We start from the raw sequence: 26,898 nt of genomic DNA on the forward strand, positions 1-26,898 counted from the left end.
GTTTCTTTATGTCGGGACACAAAGGTCTCCTCCATATACCTCAGTCGGAAGCCCTCTAGAAGAAGACCCTCTTCTGGCTGTTTTCTAATAGTAAAGAAAAGTGGCTGAGAGAACTACTTCCTGAACAATTCATAAGGCGTGAATATTCATGCCCCAGTGAAAAATAGCAAGAGGCACATTCATGACAAATATGTACACAGCAAGATTGCCTTTCACCAGACCCACAGAAGGCAGCTGGAGTAGACCAAGCTAACCTCCCCACCCTGCCATCTCCTCGGAGCTGGGGTACTGGAGAAATGGTCAACCCAGGAACATAGGACTCCCAAATCTGCCAGTATAAACAATCAGTTGGAAGTTTTAGTAAAATTAAAACCAGCCTAAACTTTGTACTCTCCAAGTGAGAAAGGCAGAACCAAAATCAAGTCACAAACTGCCTATCCCAAACTTGAATTTGCTTTGTCCACTGGAAGTAAAAGCATCTTTATCAAAATTGAATGTGTTTATTTTGATATCTGAATGCTCTAGTTAGATTTCAGGCACGAAATTAGCTTTCCATAAAAACATTCCTTTTAGGGGAAGAAAATTACTATACAATATTTACATTTATCTTGTGCTTTTAATTAAGGCACCTAAACAAATTCCAAGAGGGCCTCCTTGTGGAATCTAAGCTCTGACATTTTATGCTCTGACATTGGGCATTAAAAAGATGTTGCTATAAAACATGCAAAAGAGAGGAAATATGTCTTTGGAAATTTGGAAAGCATTTCCCATTAGAAATTTTCTGGGTAACACTAAAACATGAATTGGCCACAAAATTAAATTCTAGGCAAAACTAATCCTAACATTATTTCATATTTAAAACACAAAGTTTTCTCTACTATAAACATGTTTAGTCCCTATACAAGTGTGTTTATGGACTCCAAACTAGGCAGTCTGCCAGAAATTCATGCATTATTGACCTTCAAACGGTTTAACTGAGCCACTCAAACTCAGCTAATTACCTGGACACATGAAATCTGAGAGCATCTTTTTGGGAGCTTGTATTGAATGACACTGTGGGAAAAATATATCTTCTACGTGCATTAGAGATAACAATAGAGCGTGAAAAAAACAGCCTGCAGATACTCTCAGGTTTAACAAAAAAGGATGTTTTGTCCTAAGTAATCCAAGAAGCTTCTCTGATTTTAAACTCTGCTTTTATCCAGTACAGAATTTCCAAATTTCTTTAATAAAATTAATCCTGAACTTTAAAAAAATGAAAGTAATCTGTAACAAAGTGCCTCAGCCGATATTAGATGGTGTGCAAAAATTTCCATGACTTTCAGTAATTAGATTACTGAGTTAAAACACTTAAATGGGTTCAGAAAATCAAACAAAATGGGAACAAAAAGAAGAAAGCTTTCAAGCCAGCAAAGCCAAGCCCCTCTCCATGTCTCCCTTTTATTTTACAAAAGTGAAAGAAAGCAAACACTCTCCTCCACAGTTAGAAACAAAAGAGGACCATGACTCAGAAACTGGCTAAGAGTAGTCAAGTTATCTACCATGGAAGCTGAAATTCCTTCTCCAGCTCAGTGATGTTTATTTTGGAGTCCCAGACAAATGGTTCCCCTTCTGGGAAATGCCCTCTGTTGAAAAGCTACAGGCTTCCCTGAGAAGAAGGCTGGGCTGTTCACCAGCAGGAATCCTTAGTGCTATCTTTACTAATGGCCCTTCAACCTGTCAGGATTAGTAAATGAGAAGGCACTTTCTTTTCAAGTGACATGTCCACTGATACTAACCAGCAGTGGTGCTGCAAAGGTCTTGGGCCGCTTATGATGGAGACCTCAGAATCTGGCTGTCACAGCACATGTATATGCTTGAAAAGACACATAGTTGGCCCTTATCAGAGAGCCCTTTGAGCCTCCAGCAGCCTTCCTCTATAGAGATACAGGCATGCCTGGCTGGGAGGGAAGGATGTGAATGACTGAAATCAGCTGATGCTAAAAGTAATTCACACTCAGCCCCAAAGCCCTCAGGCATGGTGGTACCCTTCCCTAACCTCTATTCCCTTCCCAGGTTCCACTTGGGGTATGTTAATGACTTTACCCAGGTGAGTTAGTTTTCTAAATAAATGAGTGGCTTAAAACACTGCAAATTTATTATCTCACAGTCTATAGGTCAGAAGTCTGGTGGATGCCACTGGTTCCTCTGCTCTAGGACTCATGGCCTGGGCTCTGACTGGAGGCTCTGGGGGAGAATCTGCTTCCACATTCATCCAGGTTTTTGGCAGAGTTCAGTTCCTTGTGGTTGTAGGACTGAGGTCCCATTCCCTCATGGCTGTCAGATGGGAGCCCTTCTCAGCAACTTAAAGCCACTTGGACTTCTTGTTATGTTGCCCGCTTCAGCTTCAAAGACCACATGGGGTCTTCTCTACTCTTCCATTATCTCTCATGTGCCCTTCTGTTGCTTTGCTTCTGCTTCCAGCCAGAGAAATTTCTCTGCTTTTAAGGGCTCATGTGATTAGATTGGGCCTACCCATATAATCAAGGATAATCTCCCTAAAGTCCATAACCTAATTACATCTGCAAAGTCCCTTATGCCATGTTAGGCAACATATTCACAGGTTCCAGGGATTCAGATGTGGACATCTTTGGGGGGGCCCGTTCTGCCCACCACAGCAGGTATAAGGGTTGGGGACAACAAACAAGCTGAGCAGAGCACAGCTTGTAAACTTCCACAGTCCCTGTATCTTCTTAAAAATGGGTGTGCAGAAAAACATCCTTTCTTTGCCCTCCAGGTAAACCTGGGGCTGATTTAAGATGAACCTTCTTCCCAAGAGTCTAGAAGCTGCGTAGGCAATGATAGCAATTCTCATCTTTGCTCAGCATCATGGTGACGGATATAAAATACCATTGTGCAAAATTGGGGGAAATTTTAGCACCAAGGTTGTTGTTTGAATAACAGATAAATAAAAGTTACCTGTAATGAAGAAGCAGCCTTTTAATATGCACATAGTCTTCATGTTACAAATGAGCATTACACTTGAGGCAAGCCATCCGATGTGGGTTCTAACCCAGGTTTGCTATGTGGCTCTGAATAAACCACCTCTCTTCTCTGTGCCTCAGTTTCTTTGTCTATAAGTGTGGAGCTGAACTAGATCAGCATTTCCCAAAATGGGTTCTATGGAAAATTCATTCCATGAAATTCTCTGCAGGAAAAGGGTCCTAAAGGCCAATGTTTGAGAAACCCCAGAGTCCCAGGGACATTGTTAACGGTTCTGAGGACAGTAACAAAAAAACCTAGCTTGTTTAACTCAATGTTTTCCAATCATATTTGGCAAGAGTTTTTATTTACTCCAGTACTTATTACCCTTCAGCTGTGACTTCTCTCCATTCCAATTTACCTCTCTCTGAATAGTCTGTATTTTCTCATCTCCATGACTTTGTCCCCATTTCCTCCACCTAAAGCACTCTTTCCCCACACCTCAGTGCTTCAAAATCCTGCCACAAAGACTGGCTCAAACACTGACTAACTCTCCCATGAACTGTCCTCTAATTCCATCAGTTGGAGCTACAGTCTCCTTCCTACATGGACCACTTAAGAAATATCTAACCAGGAGCTACCATGGCATGGTATTCAGCACGCCGAACACACTGATGTTATAACAGCACAGTCCTTCAATCATTCCTTGTCCAGCAAATATTTATTGAGTATCTACCATATGCCAGTTAATGGGGATACGACAGTGAACACAACACAGTCCTCACCCTCAGAGGGCTCCCATTCTAGTGGAAGAGCAGTGGTTGGAGGCAATCATAACCCAACATGAGGGCTATAATTGGTAGGACTGGGACTCAGTATTCCTGGGTTCTACTCCTGAATGCCATTCTCAGAAGTTTGTGGAGCCTGGGCATGACCATCCTAAGGAAGATGAGTCAGACCTGTCCCTATGTCGCCTTGGGTTACCTAAGACAGCTTGGGGTAAGAAAGAGAGTCCTAGAATTGGTCGAGCAGACCTGGGCTCAGATCCTCCACTTCCACTTACTGAGTGCCCTGTTCAAAAAATCATTACTGTTCAACCAACAGTATTTGGTTCAGATGTTATTGTGGAAAAACATCCAAAAGTACCTGGAATAAGATTTGACACACATCAGTTCTACCAATATTAGCACTCTTTAATTTCTCTTTGCAAATTAGGGATATTAAATTGATCATCCCTTATTCCATGTTATTATTATTACTTTGAAAGCTTCTTGGAGGGCATTGGTTCTACACATGGATAAATTACTTAGCCAATCCTGACTTTTCTTTTCCTAACTTCCAAAGCCAATTTGATCAGACACCAGTCTTGACTATGACCTTCTCCCTACTTGAAAGTGAAAAGTGAAAGTGAAGTCACTAAGTCGTGTCCAACTCTTTGGGACCCCATGGACTGTAGCCTACCAGGCTCCTCCATCCATGGGATTTTCCAGGCAAGAGTACTGGAGTGGGTTGCCATTTCCTTCTCCAGGGGCTCTTCCTGACCCAGGGATCAAACCCGGGTCTCCCACATTGCAGGCAGATGCTTTACTGTCTGAACCACCAGGGAAGCCCCACCTAGGAGAAAACAGTTTATGTAGGTAAAGTCTACTGCTAGCCCTGCTCTCTTCTACTCACTAACACTCTGTCTGTGACCCCTTGTGGCAGACATTGGAGGCTGGCTCATTCAACCCACATTCCGAACCACCTTTCTCTACTATGGAGGCAGGAAAAGCATATTACATACCCAGTTTCCCAGCCTCACTTAAAACTAGTGGACATGTGACATCACGGTGGTCAACAAGATACAGGCAGCCAAATAAAAAGAAACAAAAGGAAAAAAAAAAAAAAAGATACAGGCAGCCAGCTACCAGTGCCAGGAGAAGAGCTCTCATAGAGAAAAGGTCTTTCTTTCATCTTTTACCTTTGCATTCTTGACTTTCTTCCAGCCTGCATCCTGAAGGGATTGCAGCCACCTTTCCCATGAGGTGACAAGCATGATGTCAAAAACCCTCACCCACTAAGGAAGACAAAGCAGAAAGCGTGAGCCCCGGTGTCTGGCAGCCTTGCTGAGCCACTGTGCTGGCCCAGGGGGCTGCCTTCCTCCAAACTTCTTGTCATGAGACAAATCTACTCCTTATTTGTTCATGCCATTCTTAGAAGATTTTCTATAATCTACAGCAAAACACATCTCTAACCAATACTTAGTCAAGGGCATCTGACATTTACCTCCTCATATTTTCTACAAAATGGGCAAAATGTTTGTCTTGTTGTGGGCTTGAGTAAGCTTCTGGGTTTTATACCAGTCAGATGTTTTTACCTCAACACCTTAACTGCTGTGAAGCTAGAAGGCCACACTGGTGGGTATTTACAGAAAAGGTGTCAGGGCTCCTGCTGCTTTCCCCCAATCATGTCAAGTCAAACATGCCATGAGAAGAGACACAGAAGCTTTAGTGAGTTTCACTCATTTTTAACTGTATTTAAAAAGGTTACAATGGGCTCTCTACTCTAGATGAAAAAGGCTATCCTTATTACACGGAGAAATCACAGAGGGGAAGATAAGAAATGTCACAGTTGATACACCTTGATCTCAAAATATGGGTATCTACAGTTACAGCCCTAAGAATGGAGTGCCTTTTAATCTCTCCTGAAAGGAAGTCTTGTGAAATAGCCAGTAAGTCAATATCACCATTAACATCAATGTAAGATTAACTCAGGACTTAAAGAGGCAAATAATGAATAACCTCACTTAGACTTGCAGGGTGAGTGATCTCTGTCTGCATTGAAGAAATCTGTCTCTGATTGTAGATCCACACAGGCCCTGGGTCTGCAAGGTGGTGGACTAACCCCAGCAGAGGCCTCCTGCTCAAGAGACGGCTGGGTTCTGTGGTGTGAAGGGAGCTGGAGGGGGTTCTACTCTGTAACACACACAGTGTTGCCTTTTACCACCACCCCCCACTCCACGCACACACACTTTACCAAAAAACATCACAAACATTGCAACCTTGCCTGCTCTTCTACTGAAGTGGTGGGAGTTGGGTGACTCAGAATAATGAACAGGATCTGCCCGGAATCTAAGGAGGTTTATCAGTGTCCACAGGTGTTTCCCCAGGAACCCCAGCAGGATGCTCTCCCACCAAATCTGGAAAGCATCACTGAGTTTCTGCATCAACAGTCTCTTTCACTTCTCCGGGACTGGCTGCTCTGCTCCAGCTGCTTTCAAGTTGATTACAGACTCTCTTTTGGCCTCCTGAAATTCTAACTTTTTTTTTTTTTTTAATTCTAACTTTTTAAAAGATTAAATCCATTCTGGGGATGCAATTCACATAAATGTATTTTTACTAAGAAGCACTTCTCAGCTGTTAGAAACTTTAAAAGGCATAAGTGTTTTGATTTTAAGATTGTGATTTTCCTTTTCTTCAGCACAGAAGGCTTCATCTTACACCTGGGCAAATGTGACTGCACCTCCAAAGGGACTTCAATGTATTTCTACAAGGTCATTGCCTTAGGAATGAAAATGTAAAGTTCACCACCCTGAGAAATCTTCAAAAGAGGCTGAAGGTCTTGCTCACTACCAGGGACTCTGATATTTACATGGGAGGGTCATCTGGTCACTGCTTCTAAAAGCTAACCACCTACTTCACACTAAACCAACAATTACTGCACCTTTGACCCAAGGAAGCCAGATGGTTTTTCTCAGGTTACATTCCGGGAGAAAGAACATGGGTTTGTGCACATTGTGTGGTGAGGCTGTCCAGGCAGAACTAGGGTCCATCTGCAGAGGTTACCTGACCCCTCCTTTGCCTTCCACATAGACAGGGCCCCCCAGCCCCACACAGAACAAATGCTCATGCTTTCTCTTCCTCCATCTCTTGGGTTTCAGCCAGAAAAGGGATTCCAACACACCTCTTAAATACACTTGCTTCCTAGCTTGCCACGTCCCTAGGCCCCCTCCTCTTCCTTTCTAGGAGTCTAAGACTAACATTGTCCCTTTAATCATAAAATATTCCTCCCCGGAGCGCTGCACACAAAGCATTCCCACTACCCACACGCAAAAGGTTTTCTCAACTCCTACTCACTCACCAACCCTCTTGCCAAAGCCAACTCCTCCCTTTCTCGCTGCCACCTCCCGCCTTAGCCTGGCAGCCCAAAGCATGGTGCCAAAGCTTAGATGCAAGAGAGCCAAGCCAATTCTTGTGGGGTTGCCTGTGGCTCGGGAGTCGTGCACCCATCCTGCCCAGCTTGGCCCAATGGAGCAAACTGTTAGCAAGGGAGGCTTGCTCTCTGACTCTCAAGAGCTGGGGCTTTCTGGATAAATGATGCTGAAAGCTTGGAATTCTCAGCGAGGTTAACTGACAACTTGCTAGCTAGTGAGAGGACGCTAGAGAGCTTTAACTAACTCTGAAGGTGTGTTTAGATTTCAAGGGGAAAATGAGGCCCAAGACTTAGAGCTCCAAGTCATAAAAACTTGAGTCACCAGGGTTGATCTGGGCTGCTTCAGAGATGTATTTATATTCCAAAAGTTTAGAGGGAGAACCCAGGATTCTTCCATCCTGTCTCCATGCAACAAAGGTTTTCTTTCCCCCTCTTTCTGGGAGAGAAGGAAGCTATTGTCTCTTTCTCCTGTACATAGGCAAAGAAAATTCACTTTTCTCCACCCCTCACTTATGGAGTGTCTGACCACCCCTGTTGGAGATTTTTCCATCTGGCTTTCATCGTATTGCCCCAGTGGTAAGCATTGAGGCAAGGGATCTTGATGCAGGTATAATTACTTACATAATAATATTACTTTTAAGTTGCTGCATAATAACTAACCTGTCTCTGATCAAAATACCTATGTGCATTAAAAATAAAATGAATAGAGATGAATATTAAAAGCCTGACCGCTCTGGTGGCAAGAATGATGGGATCCTGCGTGTCCCGTGGCATGCTGGGAGAGATGAGTGAGAGTCCTCCTGCGTGTCCCGTGGCATGCTGGGAGAGATGAGTGAGAGTCCTCCTGCGTGTCCCGTGGCATGCTGGGAGAGATGAGTGAGAGTCCTCCTGCGTGTCCTGTGGCATGCTGGGAGAGATGAGCGAGAGTCCTCCTGCGTGTCCCGTGGCATGCTGGGAGAGATGAGTGAGAGTCCTGAGGCTGGTTGGCCGGAGTTGGAGATCCTGATAGCCTAGCTATCAGCAGTCTGGCTTGGAAAATGGCAGCCTAATAGCACTTTTGGATTTAGCTCTCTCCTTCAGCTGGACCCTGAAATTCTTAAAGATGGCCTTCAAGTGGGAAAGGGGAGTTAATTAGCTCTACGGCCAGAGCAAGTCTAGGAGAACTGCAGAGCTACTCTGCCCAGAACTGCAGGGATGGAGTCTGCATCACAGTCCTGAAGACACTTCCTCTGCTCCCCTCTGATCCTTTCCTACCCCAGAAATGATCGTCCAAGATTGGAATGCTGGGAGCTCTATTGGACGCCAGCAACATGTAGCCATGTGGAGAAGGGGACACAGGACAGAGGGTAAATGAAGATACTGAGGAAGACTGAGCAAAATGTCAGTGAGTGAGCAGAACAGTGCCAGAGTCTCCTCACGCAGGCCAGAGGGTGAAACCTGGGCTGTTCTCCATGCCTGCAGTTTGCCTCCCTTCTGCGTTCCCCACTGGCAGTGAGGAAAACGGCTTCTCCTTGCAGCTGTGACTTTTATCCCTGTAAATGCTGACTTTAACTGCTAGGAGTTTGTGCAAAATTTGCAGTGTGAAAAAAGAGGAGTTTTAAAAAGGCTTTGCATGGTTTTCTGGGCCACTGCATCCAAATGTATGGCAGAAATTGATTTGGATGTTATATGCTTGTCATAAGTGCTTGAGAGGGATCATCCCTCGATCAGAGAAAGATGCAAAAAGAAGTGTTCGTGGGATTCCCTTGCTTTTTGCCACCTGTAGCTGAAACGGATGCCTTAACCCTGAGGTTCCGGCCATGAGGAGAAAGCTGCTGGCTTCTTACCATCAAATTGGAGGCCTGCAGTCTTCGTGGACTCTAGGTGTAGGAGACAGAACGAGTCCCTGTACTGGATTTTGGCTAGAGGGTTGCCTCAGGAAAGGTGTAGTAGTAAGCCAAGAGAGCAGGAGAAGGAAGGCTGTTTCCAGATTAAGGTACACTTTAGAAGTTTCTGACATGGTTACTAGACACATGCCCTTTTGAAAAGCAGCTTTTAAGCTTGCTGAGGAGCTCCTGCACAAATCAGATCGCTCATTTGTATATCATGAAGTTGTGAGTCAACTCATATGACAGACAGGTGAAAGGAGCTTTAGGAAAAAATCCTTGCAAGAAAAGTCCTGCTAGCCAGGTGGTGTTTCAGCTTTGCCCAAGAAAGTGGTAGCTATCCCCTCTGCTGCCCCAAGCAAGGAAAAGCTGCTGATTTGTTGACTGGCTAGTCAGAGGGAATCACAGATTCACAAGGTTTCCCTCAATTGCCTGGGTCAGGCTCACCTGATGCCTGTTGTGGCTTCAAGCTTTGCTAAACTAAAAAAAGTGTGGTCTCCCAGCTCCCTGAGCAGAACTTGGACTCTGAAACTGTTGAAAGACACCCTTTTGTGGGGCCGTGAGCTGTGGAAGACAGATCATGAATGCTGGATGGACTTGTCAGCATTAGCACAGAAGCCTGTGGAAAGGCCAGTTTTCTGAAGAGGTCACTGCCCATCAGGAAAGCCTGTCTTGCCCGGCAGTGTTCCTAGTGAAGCTGCGAGTTGAGGAAGGTCCAATCAAGAGAAGCACGGCCCATCCACCCACTAGGGAAGGTGTTACTGATGTTGGCTTCTTGGGTTCGGCTTTCTGAAATTTGCTGTCAGGGCAACGTGTGCCTTTTCTGGTTCAGGCTGAGGTCACTACCAATCAGCTGCTGGTCTGACTCCCCTTTCACCTTACACCTCCTAAGGCAGCTTGATCGTTCAATGCAGCCTTCACCAAGAGGGCTGATCTGTAATAGGAGGGAAGGGGGCAGGGCACGGCACAACTTTTGAAAGAATGACATAGCCCAAGGACACAACATAAACCGATTGGAATCAAATGGGACCAAGAAGGTAGACAAGGCTAGACCTTAATCCTCAGTCCACAAGTGAAATGACACCCAGAGGTGCCATGACAGTTCCAGGGCACTGTTAAAAGACCAAGGAGTGGGTGGTGGCCCAAATCCTGGAAATCTCCACCCCTTCCCCAAAACAGTTGGCATAATCCTCCCATAGCATATGAAACTACCCAGCCTATAAAAACTAACCACACCAAATTTCGTGGCCGCGTTCACCCTCTGTGATGGTCCACACACACTCTGTCTGTGGAGGGTGCTTCTCTCTGTATCTAAATAAATCCACTTTTTAGCTATCACTTTGTCTCTCGCTGAATTCTTTCTGTGATGAGATATTAAGAACCTGAGCTTCATTAGGTCCTGAAACCAGGTACTGTGGGTTTTGGCTGGGTTTGAGTCCCAGCCATATGGGTTTAAGTCCCAAACTGGGTTTTGGCTGGGTTCGAATCCCAATATGAGGTAAATGGTTTCAGACCCACTTTTGAATCTTTCCACTGGATCACTCTAGGATGACAAGGGTGAGGGCCATACAGATCTATTTCAAAAAAATTTCTAATTCAAAATTCTGCATTGACCATTGTCCTGGACATAAAGTAGCTTCCTTTCTGTTCCCTAACAACAATCCCAGATTGGTGTGCCTGAAAAGGGTCCTAGGAGATTTAGGTTTAATAGTTAAGTCTGTTTGAACTGTATGAAGATGTTCTGTGAGGAGGTTTTCTGCCTCTCTTGCACACACCCTCCTGAGGAAAGGTCTGCGTGAGACAGGAGGATGGGGGAAGAAACCTGTGAAGTTGCAGTGATGAGAAACACTGGTTTTATAACAATGGAGGGAAAGAAAAAAGCAAGGCTCCAGGCAAGGGAAACCTTGAGGCTTGGGAAGCTAGGGGGGTGGGGGCAGAGATTAATGATCTGTTTTTCAGAATCTGCTCCTGAAGCATCCCCTCCCAGGGCAAAGCCACGCCTCTAGGTTCTCCTGACTAGCAGCCCCGTGACCCCTTTCCTCCCTGCCCTCTGTGCTATTGTGAATATCCCCAAATTCAAACTGACCACTGCCTGACGCTGACCAGACAGGCGTTTCCATGCAGAATACCTCCAAATAGCCTCCACATTGCAGGGACAGATGAACTGACGGCATGAGCAAGCAGGACTGCTTGAAACTACAATGAAAACAAGAACTGAACTGACCTGAATTATCTGGGTTGAAGTGTAGAGTCCCCAGATGTATCCACTGGAGGGAGGTCAGAGGGCCCAGAAGGGATCCTGCCCACTTGTGCTGCCTAAATGATGGACAGCTCAATTGGGGAGCCCTCATAATTGGAAACTCCTTGTTCTCAGGGGTACCCTGTGTGCCCTCTGCAGCTGGATGTATGAAAGGCGGGCATTAATTTATCTCTGGTAAAAACACTTACTTACACCTGCAGATGGTTATCAGAAATTTCAAGGGTTTTAAGGAAATACCCGGATAGACAGGTACTCTGTGGGAAGCTTACCTACGATGGGAGCTCTTCCATTAGAAAAATGGTATGAAAAAATAGGAAAATGGTATGAAATCTATCCTGACTTTAACTGATGTAATTCACAACCCTGCCTTATCCTCAAAGGCATTCGTGGCAACTTCCACTCACTGAGGCCAGTTATATGTGTGATAGAATTTGCCATAGATTTCCTTCTTGAAGGTCATGGCAAAGTCTGTGCAAAGTAATAATATATCCAGCTTTACCTGGGTGCGTACCTTGGTCCCAGGTATGCAAGATTAGTGCAGAAACCTGAGGAAGCCACCAGGCAGTCTAAGTCGCTTCAGGTACGCCGGACTCTGCGCCCCCATGGACTGCAGCCCGCCAGGCTCCTCTGTCCATGGGATTCTCCAGGCAAGAATACTGGAGTGGGTTGCCATGCCCTCCTCCAGGGGATGTTCCCAACCCAGAGATTGAACCTGCGACTCTTATGTCTCCTGCATTGGCAGGAGGGTTCTTTACCACTAGCACCACCTGGGAGACTTTGTGTGTGTGTGTGTGTGTTAGCCGCTCAGTCGTGTCCAACTCTTTGTGACTCCATGGACTGTAGCTCGCCAGGCTCCTCTGTCCAAGGGATTCTCCAGGCAAGAATACTGGAGTGGGATCCCTTTTCCAGAGGATCTTCCTGGCCCAGGGATTGAACCCGAGTCTCCTGTGAGGCAGGCAGATTTTTTACCATCTGAGCTACCAGGGAAGCCGGATAGACATCATAGTAAATGAGATTAGTTCAACTGACTAAAACAGGAGTCGTAAAAAAAAAAAAAATAAAAAAAAAAAAATAAAACAGGAGTCGTCTTGGAGGCAGGGACTAAAACCAACACAGTGGGACTGATCTTATCCTGCCCTTGGGAGTCCTGATGGGTAAGTGCTGTTTAAGGTAAACCCAGTGGATTTGGTCCTAGCTCCCACTGGTCTGACTAAAACAAAATGACCAATAGAGAGGCATATTATGGGAAAATTTACCAGGTGCCAATCATGGAAAAACATAAGAGGTGGAAATGCGGGATAGAGAGAAAATAGTTTTGTGCTTCTGCAGAGCGGGGGTTTTGTTCATTTTTAAAAAATCTGCTGAAAACTTGGGATCCTGGGCTAACAGCAAGTCTTAGGAAATTAATTTGAAACTATATAGATAGTGAACTCCAGATTCACCCAACCCTGGAGGTATGTGTTTATATTTCAAGGGAAAATGAGATCCAGGACCTTGGAGACATTTCTAGGTCAAAAAGCTGGAGCTTACCTGACCCCTAGAGAGATGTGTTTGCACTGCAAAAAGTTAGAGAACCAGAGTGCTTCTCATCCTGTCTCCAAATAACAAAAGCAAATGAAGGAAATGAAGAAAGGGCAATTGGGTTTCTCCTGTGTAAAAGCAGAGAAAAATCAGTGTTTCTCTCCTACACCAATGGAATGTCCACCCACTGGTGTGGGAGGTTTCTCTAACCAATTCTCATGGAGTCACCCCAGGACTGATGTTGTTGTTTGGTAAGGAATTATCAATCTGGTTCCACTTCAGGATGTCAGTTTGAAGAACTCTGTGAACCACTTCCTAGCAAAACAAAGCTGGTGGAAACTATAAGAACAACTATTCCAAGTCTCTGGAAATTTTTCTAACAGTATACACCAAACAAGGAAACATTTATTCAAGAAAATCTTGTACAACTTGTTAACAGCCATGAGATTTTGTGGGAATTGAACCAACGCCTTCTCCCTCCCCAACGTGTCCCTCCACTTCAGCTCAGTTCGATGAAAGTCCCACTTCAGGCAAATATGGCCAAGAAGTCAGGGCTCCCTCTCCTCAGCTCAATCAGGTTTACTATATCTCGCTGGGAGGGGCAAGCTGCCAGAATTTTCCATCCCCTCCAACTCCAAGCCAAAGAGGCTAAATTTAAATTCTTGGTGAGTGTGGCTGGGAGATTTGGGGTTCCCTTCCTCTCCACAGCCTCTACCCACCCACTCCTGGCTCTATCCCAGGAGCCACAGTCCAAGAATACTGAGACTCCAACCACCTTTACCTCATCTCACTCCTAAGTTCTGACCTGGGAAAGCAAGCTGGTCTTCAACTTGGGTCCAGCAGCCAAAGCAGTGGCTCATTTTGCCCAGAGTGCAGAGGGGGTCCAGAAGAAAAATTTCCAAAGCACTCCCCAAAGGAATGGGTGTTATTTGAAAAGTGTTTAGGAAAGTTCAAGCCTAAAGGCACTCATGAAGACAGCTCAGCTAAGAAGAGTCCCCCTGGGGTCAGAAAAAAACCTCAAAGATTGACCTCAAAAAAAAAATCCCTGCCAGAATTTAATTGGACCAGACTGGTGAGCATGTTTGCTCCCTAATATTGTTGAAATCAACACAACAATCAGCTGGTTGTTGTTGGTCAGTCCCTAAGTGGTGTCTGACTCTTTGCAACCCCATGAAGTGCAGTACGCCAGGCTTCCCTGTACTTCACTATCTCCCTGAGTTGGCTCAAACCCATGTCCATTGAGTTAGTGATGCCATCCAACCATCTCATCCTCTGTCACCCCCTTCTCCTCTTGGCCCTCAATCTTTCCCAGCATCAGGGTCTTTTCCAATGAGTCAGCTCTTTGAATCAGGTGGCCCAAGTATTGGAGTTTCAGCCTCAGCATCAATCCTTCCAATGAATATTCAGGGTTGATTTCCTTTAGGATTGACAGGTTTCCTTGCTGTCCAAGGGGGACTCTCAGGAGTCTTCTCTGTGAGCACCATAGCTTGAAAGTATCAATTCTTCCATGCTCAGCCTTCTTTATGGTCCAACTCTCACATCCATAAATGACTACTAGAAAAGTCAGCTGGTAATTAGAGCCTAATAAGAATGGTGTAAGGGAATTCCCTGGTGGGATGTCCAGTGGTTCAGACTCCACACTTCCAACTGCAGGGGGCGCAGGTTCTCCTTATTGGGGAGCCAAAGAATGCTCAAACTACTGCACATTTGTATTCATCTCACACGCTAGCAAAGTAATGCTCAAAATTCTCCAAGCCAGGCTTCAACAGTACGTGAACCATGAACTTCCAGATGTTCAAGCTGGATTTAGAAAAGGCAGAGGAACCAGAGATCAAATTGCCAACATCTGCTGGATCATCAAAAAAGCAAGAGAGTTCCAGAAAAACATCTACTTCTGCTTTATTGACTACGCCAAAGTCTTTGTGTGGATCACGACAAACTGTGAGAAATTCTTAGAGACAGAAATACCAGACGACCTTACCTGCCTCTTGAGAAATCTGTATACAGCTCAAGAAGCAACAGTTAGAACCGGACATGAAACCACAGACTGGTTCCAAACTGGGAAAGGAGTACGTCAAGGCTGTGTATTGTCACCCTGCTTATTTAACTCATATGCAGAGTAGAAAAGTGAAAGTGAAGTCGCTCAGTCATGTCCGACTCTTTGCGACCCCAAGGACTGTAGCCTACCATGCTCCTCTGTCCATGGGGTTTTCCAGTCAAGAGTACTGGAGTGGGTTGCCATTTCCTTCTGCAGAGGATCTTCCCAACCCAGGTATCGAACTTGGGTCCCCTGCATTGTAGGCAGACACTTTATCATCTGAGCCACCAGGGAAGTCCATATGCAGAGTATGTCATGCAAAATGCAGGGCTGGATGAAGCACAAGCTGGAATCAAGATTGCCTGGAGAAATATCAATAACCTCAGATACCCAGATGATATCACCCTTATGACAGAAAATGAAGAAGAACTAAAGAGCCTCGATGAAAGTGAAAGATGGGAGGTGAAAAAGTTGGCTTAAAACTCAACATTCAAAAACTAAGATCATGGCATCCCATCACTTCATGGCAAATAGATGGAGAAACAGTGGAAACAGTGAGAGACTATTTTCTTGGGCTCCAAAATCACTGCAGATGGTGACTGCAGCCATGAAATTAAAAGACACTTGCTCCTTGGAAGAAAAGCTATGACCAACCTAGACAGCATATTAAAAAGCAGAGACATTACTGCCAACAAAGGTCCATCTAGTCAAAGCTATGGTTTTTCCAGTAGTCATATATGGATGTGAGAGTTGGACCATAAAGAAGGCTGAGCAACAAAAAACAGATGCTTTCAAACTGTGGTGTTGGAGAAGACTCTTGAGAGTCCCTTGGACTGCAAGGAGATCCAACCAGTCAATCCTAAAGGACACCAACCCTGAATATCCATTAGAAGGACTGATGCTGAAATTCCAATACTTGGGCCACCTGATGCAAAAAGCAACTCTTTGGAAAAGACCCTGATTCTAGGAAAGATTGAGGGCAAGAGAAGGGGGTGACAGAGGATGAGATGGCTGGATGGCATCATCAACTCAATGGACATGAGTTTGAGCAAACACAGGGAGAGAGTGAAGGACAGAGAAGCCTGGAGTGCTGCAGTCCAGGGGATTGCAAAAAGTTGGACATGACTGAGGAACTGAACAACAACCAGTGATGAGCCTTGCACTGAATATTTTGTGTGCATTGATTTTTAACTCAAAATCATTCCAAGACGATGCTACTTCTACAGTTTCTATCTTATAGATGAGGAACCTGAGCTCCACAGAGACTAAGTAACTGGCTCAAAACTAGTGGCAGACTTGGCATTCCAATCCTGGCCATCTGACTTCAGACCCAGGAACTTCTCTCTCCCTGATACTGATATCTGCGGTGGTGGTGGTTTAGTCACTAAGTCATGTCCGACTGTTACAACCCCATGGACTGTAACCTGCCAGGATCCTGTGTCCATGGAATTCTCCAGGCAAGAATACTGGAGTGGGTTGCCATTTCCTTCTCCAGGGGATCTTCCTGACCTAGGGATCAAATCTAGGTCTCCTGCATTGCAGCAGAATTCTTTATCCACTGAGCCACCAGGGAAGCCCCATTTGTTCTGTAATTTTTCACTATTATCTGTCTCCCCAGAAGGTTATTAGTTCCCTGTCTGTAGAGAGTTGGTCTACCTCATTGGAAAAGACCCTTATGCTGGGGAAGACTGAAGGCAGGAGGAGAAGGGGATAACAGAGGATGAGATGGTTGGATGGCATCACCGACTCAATGGACGTGGGTTTGGGTGTCGGACTCTGGGAGTTGGTGATGGACAGGGAGGCCTGGCATGCTGTGGTTCATGGGGTCACAAAGAGTCAGACACCACTGAACTGAAGATCCCACATACCATGGAGCATGACAAAAAAAAAAAAAGAAGTGTAATACCAAATGAGGCAGACATCATAACTAAGAGATCAGGAAAACAGAGCTCTGCTAAAACTACTGTCATCTCAGGGAGACTGTGTGCATGACCAAGGCTGCAAACTTGAAGGAGTGATATCAAAGGCTTCATGTTGCAGGGGAATTAGACATCACTAATACAGCCTAGTCTTCAAAGTAGCCATTTTATGTTCTAAGAACTAAAGGAAACTGTGTTTACAGAAATAAAGTGTGAAGACAATGTCTTGCCAAATAGAGATTATTGACAAAGATAAACTATAAAAAAACTACATGAAAATCCTGGAGCTGAAAAGTACAATAAGGAAAATGTAAAATTCATTAGAGGGGCTAATACATTTGAACTGGTAGAAGAATCAGTGAACTTGAAATTAAATCAACAGAGATTACATTGACTTTCTAAAAAACAGAAAACAAATTAAGAAAAATGAACCAGAACCTCAGAGGACTGTAAGACTCCTTTAAAGTCATCAGTCTATGTGTAAGGAGGAAAGAGAGAGGGGCAGAAAAAAAAAAATTTTGATAGTTGTAAAATCTTGCCAAATTTGCTGAGAAACAATCTATACATCCAAGAAGCTCAAAAACCTTAAACTAGGATAACTATACACACAGACACATCAGAAAGAAAACTGAAATTCAAAGAAGAAAATAAAATCTTGAAAGAACTAAGAAATTATCCATCACATATAAGGGAACCCCAAATAGATTTAACAGTTGATTCCTCACTAGAAACAGTGTACCCTAGAAAGCAGTGTGATAACATATTTAAAATGATGAAAGAATAATCTTTTACCCAGAATACTGTCATGTGTGAATTCTAGATAAAGTTAATAAAGATGGATATTAAAAAACCAACAAGAACTTCCCCGGTGGTGCAGTGTCTAAGACTCCACTTTCCCAATGCAGGGTTCAATCCCTGGTCAGGGAACTAGATCCCACATGCTACAAACAAGATCTGCTGCAGCCAAATAAATAAACATCTTTAAAAAAAGAAAAAAGAAAAAGCAACTATGCAGGATTTCCCTGGTGGTCCAGAGTTCTGTGTTCCCAATGCAGGGGCCTGGGTTCAACTCCTGGTCACAGAACTAGATCCGCATGTCACAACTAAGATCTGGTACAGCCAAATAACTATATCAAAAAATAAAAAACCAACAGTGCTCTAATAAAAATATTTTAAAATTAAATGACTTTTTACTGCCACAGTTGGAGAACAACAATATTAGAAAGTGAGTTAAGACCCAGATGATTAAGTTTACTCACGGTGTGTTCAAAGGTCCTAGAATGTTGAGACTCCCTCTTCTATCTTTTTGCAAGGATGGAGTTGCATTCAACTTGGTGTGGAAACCTGTTCCCTCTTAGCATATCACACTGGTCTTTGTCCCTAGTTCCTGGCACAGAGCTCCTAAAACCTGTGGAATTTCATGAGTGATAAAGGTAATTGGCAGGCCCCTAGAGAGCCTCAGGATGGGGGCTGGATGCCAGGAAGACCATGCCTTGATTAGGAGCTTGGAACTTTCAGCCTACTCTGCAACTTATGGGGATGGATAAGGGGCTGGAAACTGCACTGATCACCAGTGGCCAATAACTTAATAAATCATGTATATGTAATGAAACCTCCATAAAAACTCCTAAACAATAGAGTTAGGAGAGCTTCCAGGTTGGTGAATACATCAGGTGTTGGAGAGGCCATGAAACCTTGAGCCTCTCTCCTCCACCTTGTCCTATTCAACTCTTTCATTTAGCTCTTCCCGAGTTGTGTCCTTTATGATAAACTGGTCTTCAGTCACTCGGTCGTGTTCAAGACTTTCTTACCCCATGGACTACAGCCTGACAAGCTCCTCTGTCCATGGAATCTTCCAGGCAAGAATACTAGAGTGGGTTGCCATTTCCTACTCCTGGGGATCCTCCCCACCCAGGGACTAAACCCGCACCTCTTATATCTCCTGCATTGGTCGGCAGATTCTTTACCACCAAAGAACCAATAAAGAGGTAACAGTAAATAAAGCACTTTTTTAAGTTCGAGTTGTTCAAGAAAATTTTTAAACCTGGGGAGGGTGGTTGTGAGAACTCTTGATTTTGTAAGCAAGTTCAGTTCAGTTCAGTCGCTCAGTCGTGTCCAACTTTGCAACCCCATGAATCACAGCACGCCAGGCCTCCCTGTCCATCACCAACTCCCAGAGTTTACTCAAACTCATGCCCATCAAGTCGGTGATGCCATCCAGCCATCTCATCCTCTCCTCCTGCTCCCAATCCCTCCCAGCATCTGGGTCTTTTCCAATGAGTCAACTCTTCGCATGAGGTGGCCAAAGTACTGGAGTTTCAGCTTCAGCATCAGTCCTTCCAGTGAACACCCAGGACTGATCTCCTTTAGGATGGACTGGTTGGATCTCCTTGCAGTCGAAGGGACTCTCAAGAGTCTTCTCCAACACCTCAGTTCAAAAGCATCAATTTTTCGGTGCTCAGCTTTCTTCACAGTCCAACTCTCACATCCATACATGACCACTGGAAAAACCATAGCCTTGACCAGCCGAACCTTTGTTGGCAAAGTAATGTCTCTGCTTTTTAATATGCTATCTAGGTTGGTCATAACTTTCCTTCCATGGAGTAAGCGTCTTTTAATTTCATGGCTGCAGTCACCATCCACAGTGATTTTGGAGCCCAAAAAAATGAAGTCTGCCACTGTTCCCACTGTCTCCCCATCTATTTCCCATGAGGTGATGGGACCAGATGCCATGATCTTAGTTTTCTGAATGTTAAGCTTTAAACCAACTTTTTCACTCTCCTCTTTCACTTTCATCAAGAGGCTTTTCAGTTCCTCTTCACTCTCTGCCATAAGGGTGGTGTCACCTGCATATCTGAGGTTATTGATATTTCTCCCAGCAATCTTGATTCCAGCTTGTGCTTCTTCCAGCGTTTCTCATGATGTACTCTGCATATAAGTTAAATAAGCAGGGTGACAATATACAGCCTTGACATACTCCTTTTCCTATTTGGAACCAGTCTGTTCCATGTCCAGTTCTGACTGTTGCTTCCTGACCTGCATACAGGTTTCTCAAGAGGCAGGTCAGGTGGTCTGGTATTCCCATCTCTTTCAGAATTTTCCACAGTTTATTGTGATCCACACAGTTAAAGGCTTTAGCGTAGTCAATAAAGCAGAAATAGATGTTTTTCTGGAGCTCTCTTGCTTTTTCGATGATCCAGTGGATATTGGCAATTTGATCTCTGGTTCCTCGGCCTTTTCTAAAACCAGCTTGAACATCTGTAAGCAAGTAAAAGTCTGATAACCTGGGGACCTAATACTTTCAACTGACATCTGAAGGGAGGACAGTCTTATGGGACTGAACCCTGAAGTCTGTAGAATCTGACACTAATTACTCAGAGCTAATTGTGCAACACCCAGTTGTCAGAGAATCCGAGAATTAGTAGGTGTCAGAAGGAAAAAACACTTCTCACCCTTCCTGCTTTCAACCCTCATTCTCTATTTCTCCAATCTGTGTAACTGGAGCTGGCAGTCCCAGTCAGTATGTGCTACAGCCTTTCCTCATGGCCCCCGTATGGCCAGAAGCCAAGCAGAACCACACTAAGGTCTAAGTATAAACAAACAAGATGTGGTGGAATCTCAGCTACTGACAAAAGTGTCAACTTTAAAATGAGGGTGTAACCACTTCAGTAATCTTACCTTGAGAACCCCATGAACAGTATGAAAAGGCAAAAAGTTAGGACACTGAAAGATGAACTCTCCAGGTCAGCAGGTGCCCAATATGATACTGGAGATAAGTGGAGAAATAACTTAAGAAAGAATGAAGGGATGTTGCCAAAACAAAAACAACAGTCGGTTGCAAATATGACTGGTGATAGAAGCAAGGTCTGATCCTGTAAAGAGCACTGCTGCATAGGAACCTGGAATGTTAGGTCCATGAATCAAGGCAAATTGGAAGTGGTCAAACAGGAGATGGCAAGAGTGAGTGTCGACATTCTAGGAATCAGCGCACTAAAATGGGCTGGAATGGGTGAATTTAACTCAAAATGACCACTTGATCCACTACTGTGGGCAGGAATCCCTTAGAAGAAATGGAATAGCCATGACAGTCAACAAAAGAGTCTGAAATGCAGCACTTGGATGCAATATCAAAAACGACAAAATAATCTCTATTCGTTTCCAAGGCAAATCATTCAATATTACGGTAATCCAAGCCTATGCCCCGACCAGTAATGCTGAAAAAGCTGAAGTTGAGAGGTTCTATGAAGACCTACAAGACCTTTTAGAACTAACATCCAAAAAAGATATCCTTTTCATTATAGGGGACCGAAATGCAAAAGTATGAAGTCAAGAAACACCTGAAAAACAGGCAAATTTGGCCTTGGAGTACAGAATGAAGCAGGGCAAAGGCTAATAGAGTTCTACCAAGAGAACGCACTGGTCATAGCAAACACCCTCTTCCAACAACACAAGAGAAGCCTTTACACATGGACATCACCAGATGGCCAACACCGAAATCAGACTGATTATATTCTTTGCAGCCAAAGATGGAGAAGCTCTATACAGTCAGCAAAAACAAGACCGGGAGTTGACTGTGGCTCAGATAATGAACTCCTTATTGCCAAATTCAGACTTAAACTGAAGTGGAGAAAACCACTATACCATTCAGGTATGACCTAAATCAAATCCCTTATGATTATACAGTGGAAGTGACAAATAGATTTAAGGGACTAAACTGATAGACGAGTGCCCGATGAACTATGGACAGAGGTTCGTGACACTGTACAGGAGATAGGGATAAAGACCATCCCTAGGAAAAAGAAATGCAAGAAAGCAAAATGGCTGTCTGAGGAGGCCTTACAAATAGCTGTGAATAGAGAGAAGCAAAAAGCAAAGGAAAAAAAGAAAGATATTCCCATTTGAATGCAGAGTTCCAAAGAATAGCAAGGAGAGATAAGAAAGCCTTCCTCAGTGATCAATGCAAAGAAATAGAGGAAAACAATAGAATGGGAAAGACTAGAAATCTCTTCAAGAAAATTAGAGATACCAAGGGAACATTTCCTGCAAAGACGGGCTCAATAAAGAACAGAAATGGTATGGACCTGACAGAAGAAGAAGATATTAAGTAGAGGTGGCAAGAATACACAGAAGAACGGTACAATAAAGATCTTCATAACCCAGTTAATCATGATGGTGTGATCACTCACCTAGAGCCAGACATCCTGGAATGTGAAGTCAAGGGGGCCTTAGAAAGCATCACTACCAACAAAGCTACTGGAGGTGATGGAATTCCAGTTGAGCTATTTCAAATCCTAAAAGATGATGCTGTGAAAGTGCTGCACTCAATATGCCAGCAAATTTGGAAAAAACTCATCAGTGGCCACAGGACTGGAAAAGGTCAGTTTTCATTCCAATCCCTAAGAAAGGCAATGCCAAAGAATGCTCAAACTACTGTGTAATTGCACTCAATTCAGACGATAGTAAAGTAATGCTCAAAATTCTCCAAGCCAGGCTTCAGCAGTACATGAACCGTGAACTTCCAGATGTTCAAGCTGGTTTTAGAAAAGGCAGAGGAACCAGAGATCAAATTGCCAACATTCACTGGATCATCCAAAAAGCAAGAATGTTCCAGAAAAACATCTATTTCTGCTTTATTGACAATGCCAAAGCCTTTGACTGTGTGGATCACAATAAACTGTGGAAAATTCTGAAAGAGATGGGGATACCAGACCACCTGACCTGTCTCTTGAAAAACCTGTATGCAGGTCAGGAAGCAATAGTCAGAACTGGACATGGAACAACGGAATGGTTCCAGGTAGGAAAAGGAGTACAAGAAAGCTGTATATTGTCACCCTGCTTATTTAGCTTATATGCAGAGTACATCATGAGAAATGCTGAGCTGGAAGAAGCACAAACTGGGGTCAAGATTGCTGGGAGAAATATCAATCACCTCAGATATGCAGATGACACCACCCTTATGGCAGAAAGTGAAGAGGAACTAAGGAACCTCTTGATGAAAGTGAAAGAGGATAGTGAAAAAGTTGGTTTAAAGCTCAACACTCTGAAAACTAAGATCATGGCATCTGGTCCCATCACTTCATGGTAAATAGATGGGGGAACAGTGAGAGACTTTATTTTTGGGGGCTCCAAAATCACTGCAGATGGTGACTACCGCCATGAAATTAAAAGACGCTTACTCCTTGGAAGAAAAGTTAGGCAGCATGTTAAAAAGCAGAGACATTACTTTGTCAATAAAGGTCCATCTAGTCAAGGCTATGGTTTTTACAGTGGTCATGTGTGGATGTGAGAGTTGGACTATAAAGAAAGCTGAGCACCGAAGAATTGATGCTTTTGAACTGAAGTGTTGGAGAAGACTCTTGAGAGTCCCTTGGACTGCAGGGAGATCCAACCAGTCCATCCTAAAGGAGATCAGTCCTGGGTGTTCATTGGAAGGACTAATGTTGAAACTGAAACTCCAATACTTTGGCCACCTGATGTGAAGAGCTGACTCATTATAAAAGACCCTGATGCTGGGAAAGATTGAGGGCAGGAAGAGAAGGAGATGACAAAGGATGAGATGGTTGGATGGCATCACTGACTCCATGGACATGAGTTTGGGTGGACTCCAGGAGTTGGTGTGGGACAGGAAGACCTGGCATGCTGCAGCTCATGGGGTCGCAAAGAGTCGGACACGACTGAGTGACTGAACTGAACTGAACACAGAATTTAACTCCAAGGGAGCTTTTGCAACACAAAAGCCACCAAGGGTTTCCTGGCAGTTTAGTGAAGTTGAAAAGTTAATGTCTTAGAAACCCTAGTCCACTGTTTCCTAAACATCAATCATTTGGGCCATATTTGAGATTTGGGACCTATCCATATATGTAATATTTATCTCCAAATCTACATTATGAAAATATTACTAAAAAAAAAAATTACTGAGAAAACTTGATGTCCCTGCTATTAGCAGAAAATCAGTGCCATTTGTTCAAAAGAATGTACCTTAGTTCAGTAAGAGAATGTTTAAATGTATGTCTAAATCAAGTTGTGTTACCACTACGAATGCTGTACATGCCACACTTTGGGAAATAATGCCCTAAAATTATGCCATAATCCACTGTGCAGGATGAAGGAGTAAGACCGAAAACAGAAGGCACTGTCCTTGTGAAGTGCCCTGAGCTGGAGAACCAGGCTTCCTCTTGAGAAGACTGTTTTCAGCTCTATGAAGTGCACAAGTAGCCACTAACCTCTATAGCACTTTGATCCAGTGGTTATAAGTGGTCTAATTTTCTCTTTAAGAAAATTAGAGATACCAAGGGAATATTTCAGGCAAAGATGGACACAATAAAGGAAAGAAAAAGTATGGATCCAAAAGAAGCAGAAGATTTAAGAAAAGGTGGCAAGAATACACAGAGTTCAGTTCAGTTGCTCAGTCATGTCCGATTCTTTGTGACCCCATAGACTGCAGCACGCCAGGCCTCCCTGTCCATCGCCAACTCCCAGAATTTGCTCAAACTCATGTGCATTGACTTGGTGATGCCATCCAACCATCCCATCCTCTGTCATCCCCTTCTCCTCCTGCCTTTAATCTTTCCCAGCATCAGGGTCTTTTCCAATGAGTCAGAACTTTGCATCAGGTGGCCAAAGTACTGGAATTTCAGCTTCAGCGTCAGTCCTTCTAATGAACACCCAGGACTGATTCCTTTAGGATGGACTGGTTGGATCTCCTGGCAGTCCAAAGGACTCTCAAGAGTCTTCTCCAACACCATATTTGAGAAGCATCAATTCTTTGGTACTCATCTTTCTTTATAGTCCAAATCTTACATCCATACATGACTACTGGAAAAACCACAGCCTTGACTAGATGGACCTTTGTTGGCAAAGTAATGTCTCTGCTTTTTAATATGCTGTCTAGATTGGTCATAACTTTTCTTCCAAGGAGTAAACGACATTTCATTTCATGACTGCAGTCACCATCTGCAGTGATTTTGGAGCCCCAAAAAATAAAGTCTGCCACTGTTTCCACTGTTTCTCCATCTATTTGCCATGAAGTGATGGGACCAGATACCACGATCTTAGTTTTCTGAATGTTGAGCTTTAGGCCAACTTTTTCACTCTCCTCTTTTACTTTCATCAAGAGGCTCTTTAGTTCTTCTTCACTTTCTGCCATAGGGTGGTATCATCTGCATATCTGAGGTTATTGATATTTCTCCCAGCGATCTTGATTCCAGCTTGTATTTCATCCAGCCCAGAGTTTCTCATTATATTCTCTGCATATAAGTTAAATGAGCAGGGTGACAATATACAGCCTTGATGTACTCCTTTTCCTATTTGAACCAGTCTGTTGTTCCATGTCCAGTTCTAACTGTTGCTTCCTGACCTGCATACAGATTTCTCAGGACGCAGGTCACGTGATCTGGTATTCCCATCTCTTTCAGAATTTTCCACACTTTACTCTGTGTGTGATCTGGTATTCCCATCTCTTTCAGAATTTTCCACAGTTTGTTGTGATCCACAAGGTCAAAGGCTTTGGCATAGTCAATAAAGCAGAAATATATGTTTTTCTAGAACTCTCTCACTTTTTTGATGATCTTGCAATTTAATCTCTGGTTCCTCTGCCTTTTCTAAACCCAGTTTGAACAGCTGGAAGTTCACAGTTCACGTATTGCTAAAGCCTGGCTTGGAGAATTTTGAGCATTACTTTGCTAGCGTGTGAGATGAGTGCAATTGTGCAGTAGTTTGAGCATTCTTTGGCATTGCCTTTCTTAGGGATTGGAATGAAAACTGACCTTTTCCAATCCTGTGGCCACTGCTGAGTTTTCCAAATTTGCTGGCATATTGAGTGCAGCACTTTCACAGCATCATCTTTTAGGATTTGAAATAGCACAACTGGAATTCCATCACCTCTACTAGCTTTGTTCGTAGTGATGATTCCTAAGGCCCACTTGACTTCACATTCTAGGATGTCTGGCTCTAGGTGAGTGGTCACACCATCATGATTATCTGGGTCATGAAGATCTTTATTGTACCGTTCTTCTGTGTATTCTTGCCACCTCTTCTTAATATCTTCTGCTTCTGTTAGGTCCATAACATTTCTGTTCTTTATTGTGCCCATTTTGCATGAAACGTTCCCTTGGTATCTCCAGTTTTCTTGAAGAGCTCTCTAGTCTTTCTCATCCTATTTTTTTCCTCTATTTCTTTGCACTGATCACTGAGGAAGGCTTTCTTATCTCTCCTTGCTATTCTTTGGAACTCTGCATTCAAATGGGTATATTTTTCCTTTTCTGCTTTGCTTTTGGCTTCTCTTCTTCTCACAGCTATTTGTAAGGCCTCCTCAGCCAGCCATTCTGCTTTTTTGCATTTCTTTTTCTTGGGGATGATCTTGCTCCCTGTCTCCTGGACAATCTCCATTGATACTTCTTCAGGCACTCTGTCTATCAGATCTAGGAATCAGCGAGCTAAGATGGACTAGAATGGGTGAATTTAACTCAGATGACCATTATATCTACTACTGTGGGCAAGAATCCCTTAGAAGAAATGGAGTCACCATCATGGTCAACAAAAGAGTCCAAAATGCAGTACTTGGATTCAATCTCAAAAATGACAGAATGATCTCTGTTCGTTTCCAAGGCAAACCATTCAATATCATGGTAATCCAAGTCTATGCCCCAACCAGTAATGGTGAAGAAGCTGAAGTTGAACGGTGCTATGAAGACCTACAAGACCTTTTAGAATTAACACCAAAAAAAGATGTCCTTCTCCTTTATCAGTTCAGTTCAGTTCAGTCGCTCAGTCGTGTCCGACTCTTTGTGACCCCATGAGTCACAGCACGCCAGGCCTCCCTGTCTATCCCAAACTCCCGGAGTCTCCCCAAACTCATGCCCATCGAGTCAGTGATGCTGTCCAGACATCACATCCTCTGTCGGCCCCTTCTCCTCCTGCCCCTAATCCCTCCCAACATCAGGGTCTTTTCCGATGAGTCAACTCTTCGCATGAGGTGGCCAAAGTATTGGGAGTTTCAGCTTCAACATCAGTCCGTCCAGTGAACATCCAGGACTGATCTCCTTTAGGATGGACTGGTTGGATCTCCTTGCAGTCCAAGGGACTCTCAAGAGTCTTCTCCAACACCACAGTTCAAAAGCATTAATTTAAAAAAAAAAAAAAAAA

The 26,898-nt window shown here is 43.8% G+C and overlaps 1 protein-coding gene across 2 annotated transcripts in view; it reads right to left on the reverse strand.

Annotated features, from left to right (window-relative positions):
- The window catches only part of STOX1 (storkhead box 1), a 54,438-nt gene that overhangs the window by 12,357 nt on the left and 15,183 nt on the right, over positions 1–26,898 (reverse strand). The window contains exon 1 of one of the 2 annotated variants that reach the window (XM_043477248.1): positions 7,882–8,131. The exons of the other annotated variant lie outside the window; for it this stretch is intronic. Within the exon in view, the coding sequence (XP_043333183.1) occupies positions 7,882–8,014 (133 nt within the window). The 5' untranslated portion in view covers positions 8,015–8,131. Of the gene's footprint in view, positions 1–7,881; positions 8,132–26,898 lie in introns of those variants that run through there. 2 annotated transcript variants of the gene reach the window in all.

Source organism: Cervus canadensis, chromosome 8 (genome assembly GCF_019320065.1).
Source record: "Cervus canadensis isolate Bull #8, Minnesota chromosome 8, ASM1932006v1, whole genome shotgun sequence".
Taxonomy (NCBI): Eukaryota; Metazoa; Chordata; class Mammalia; order Artiodactyla; family Cervidae; genus Cervus; species Cervus canadensis.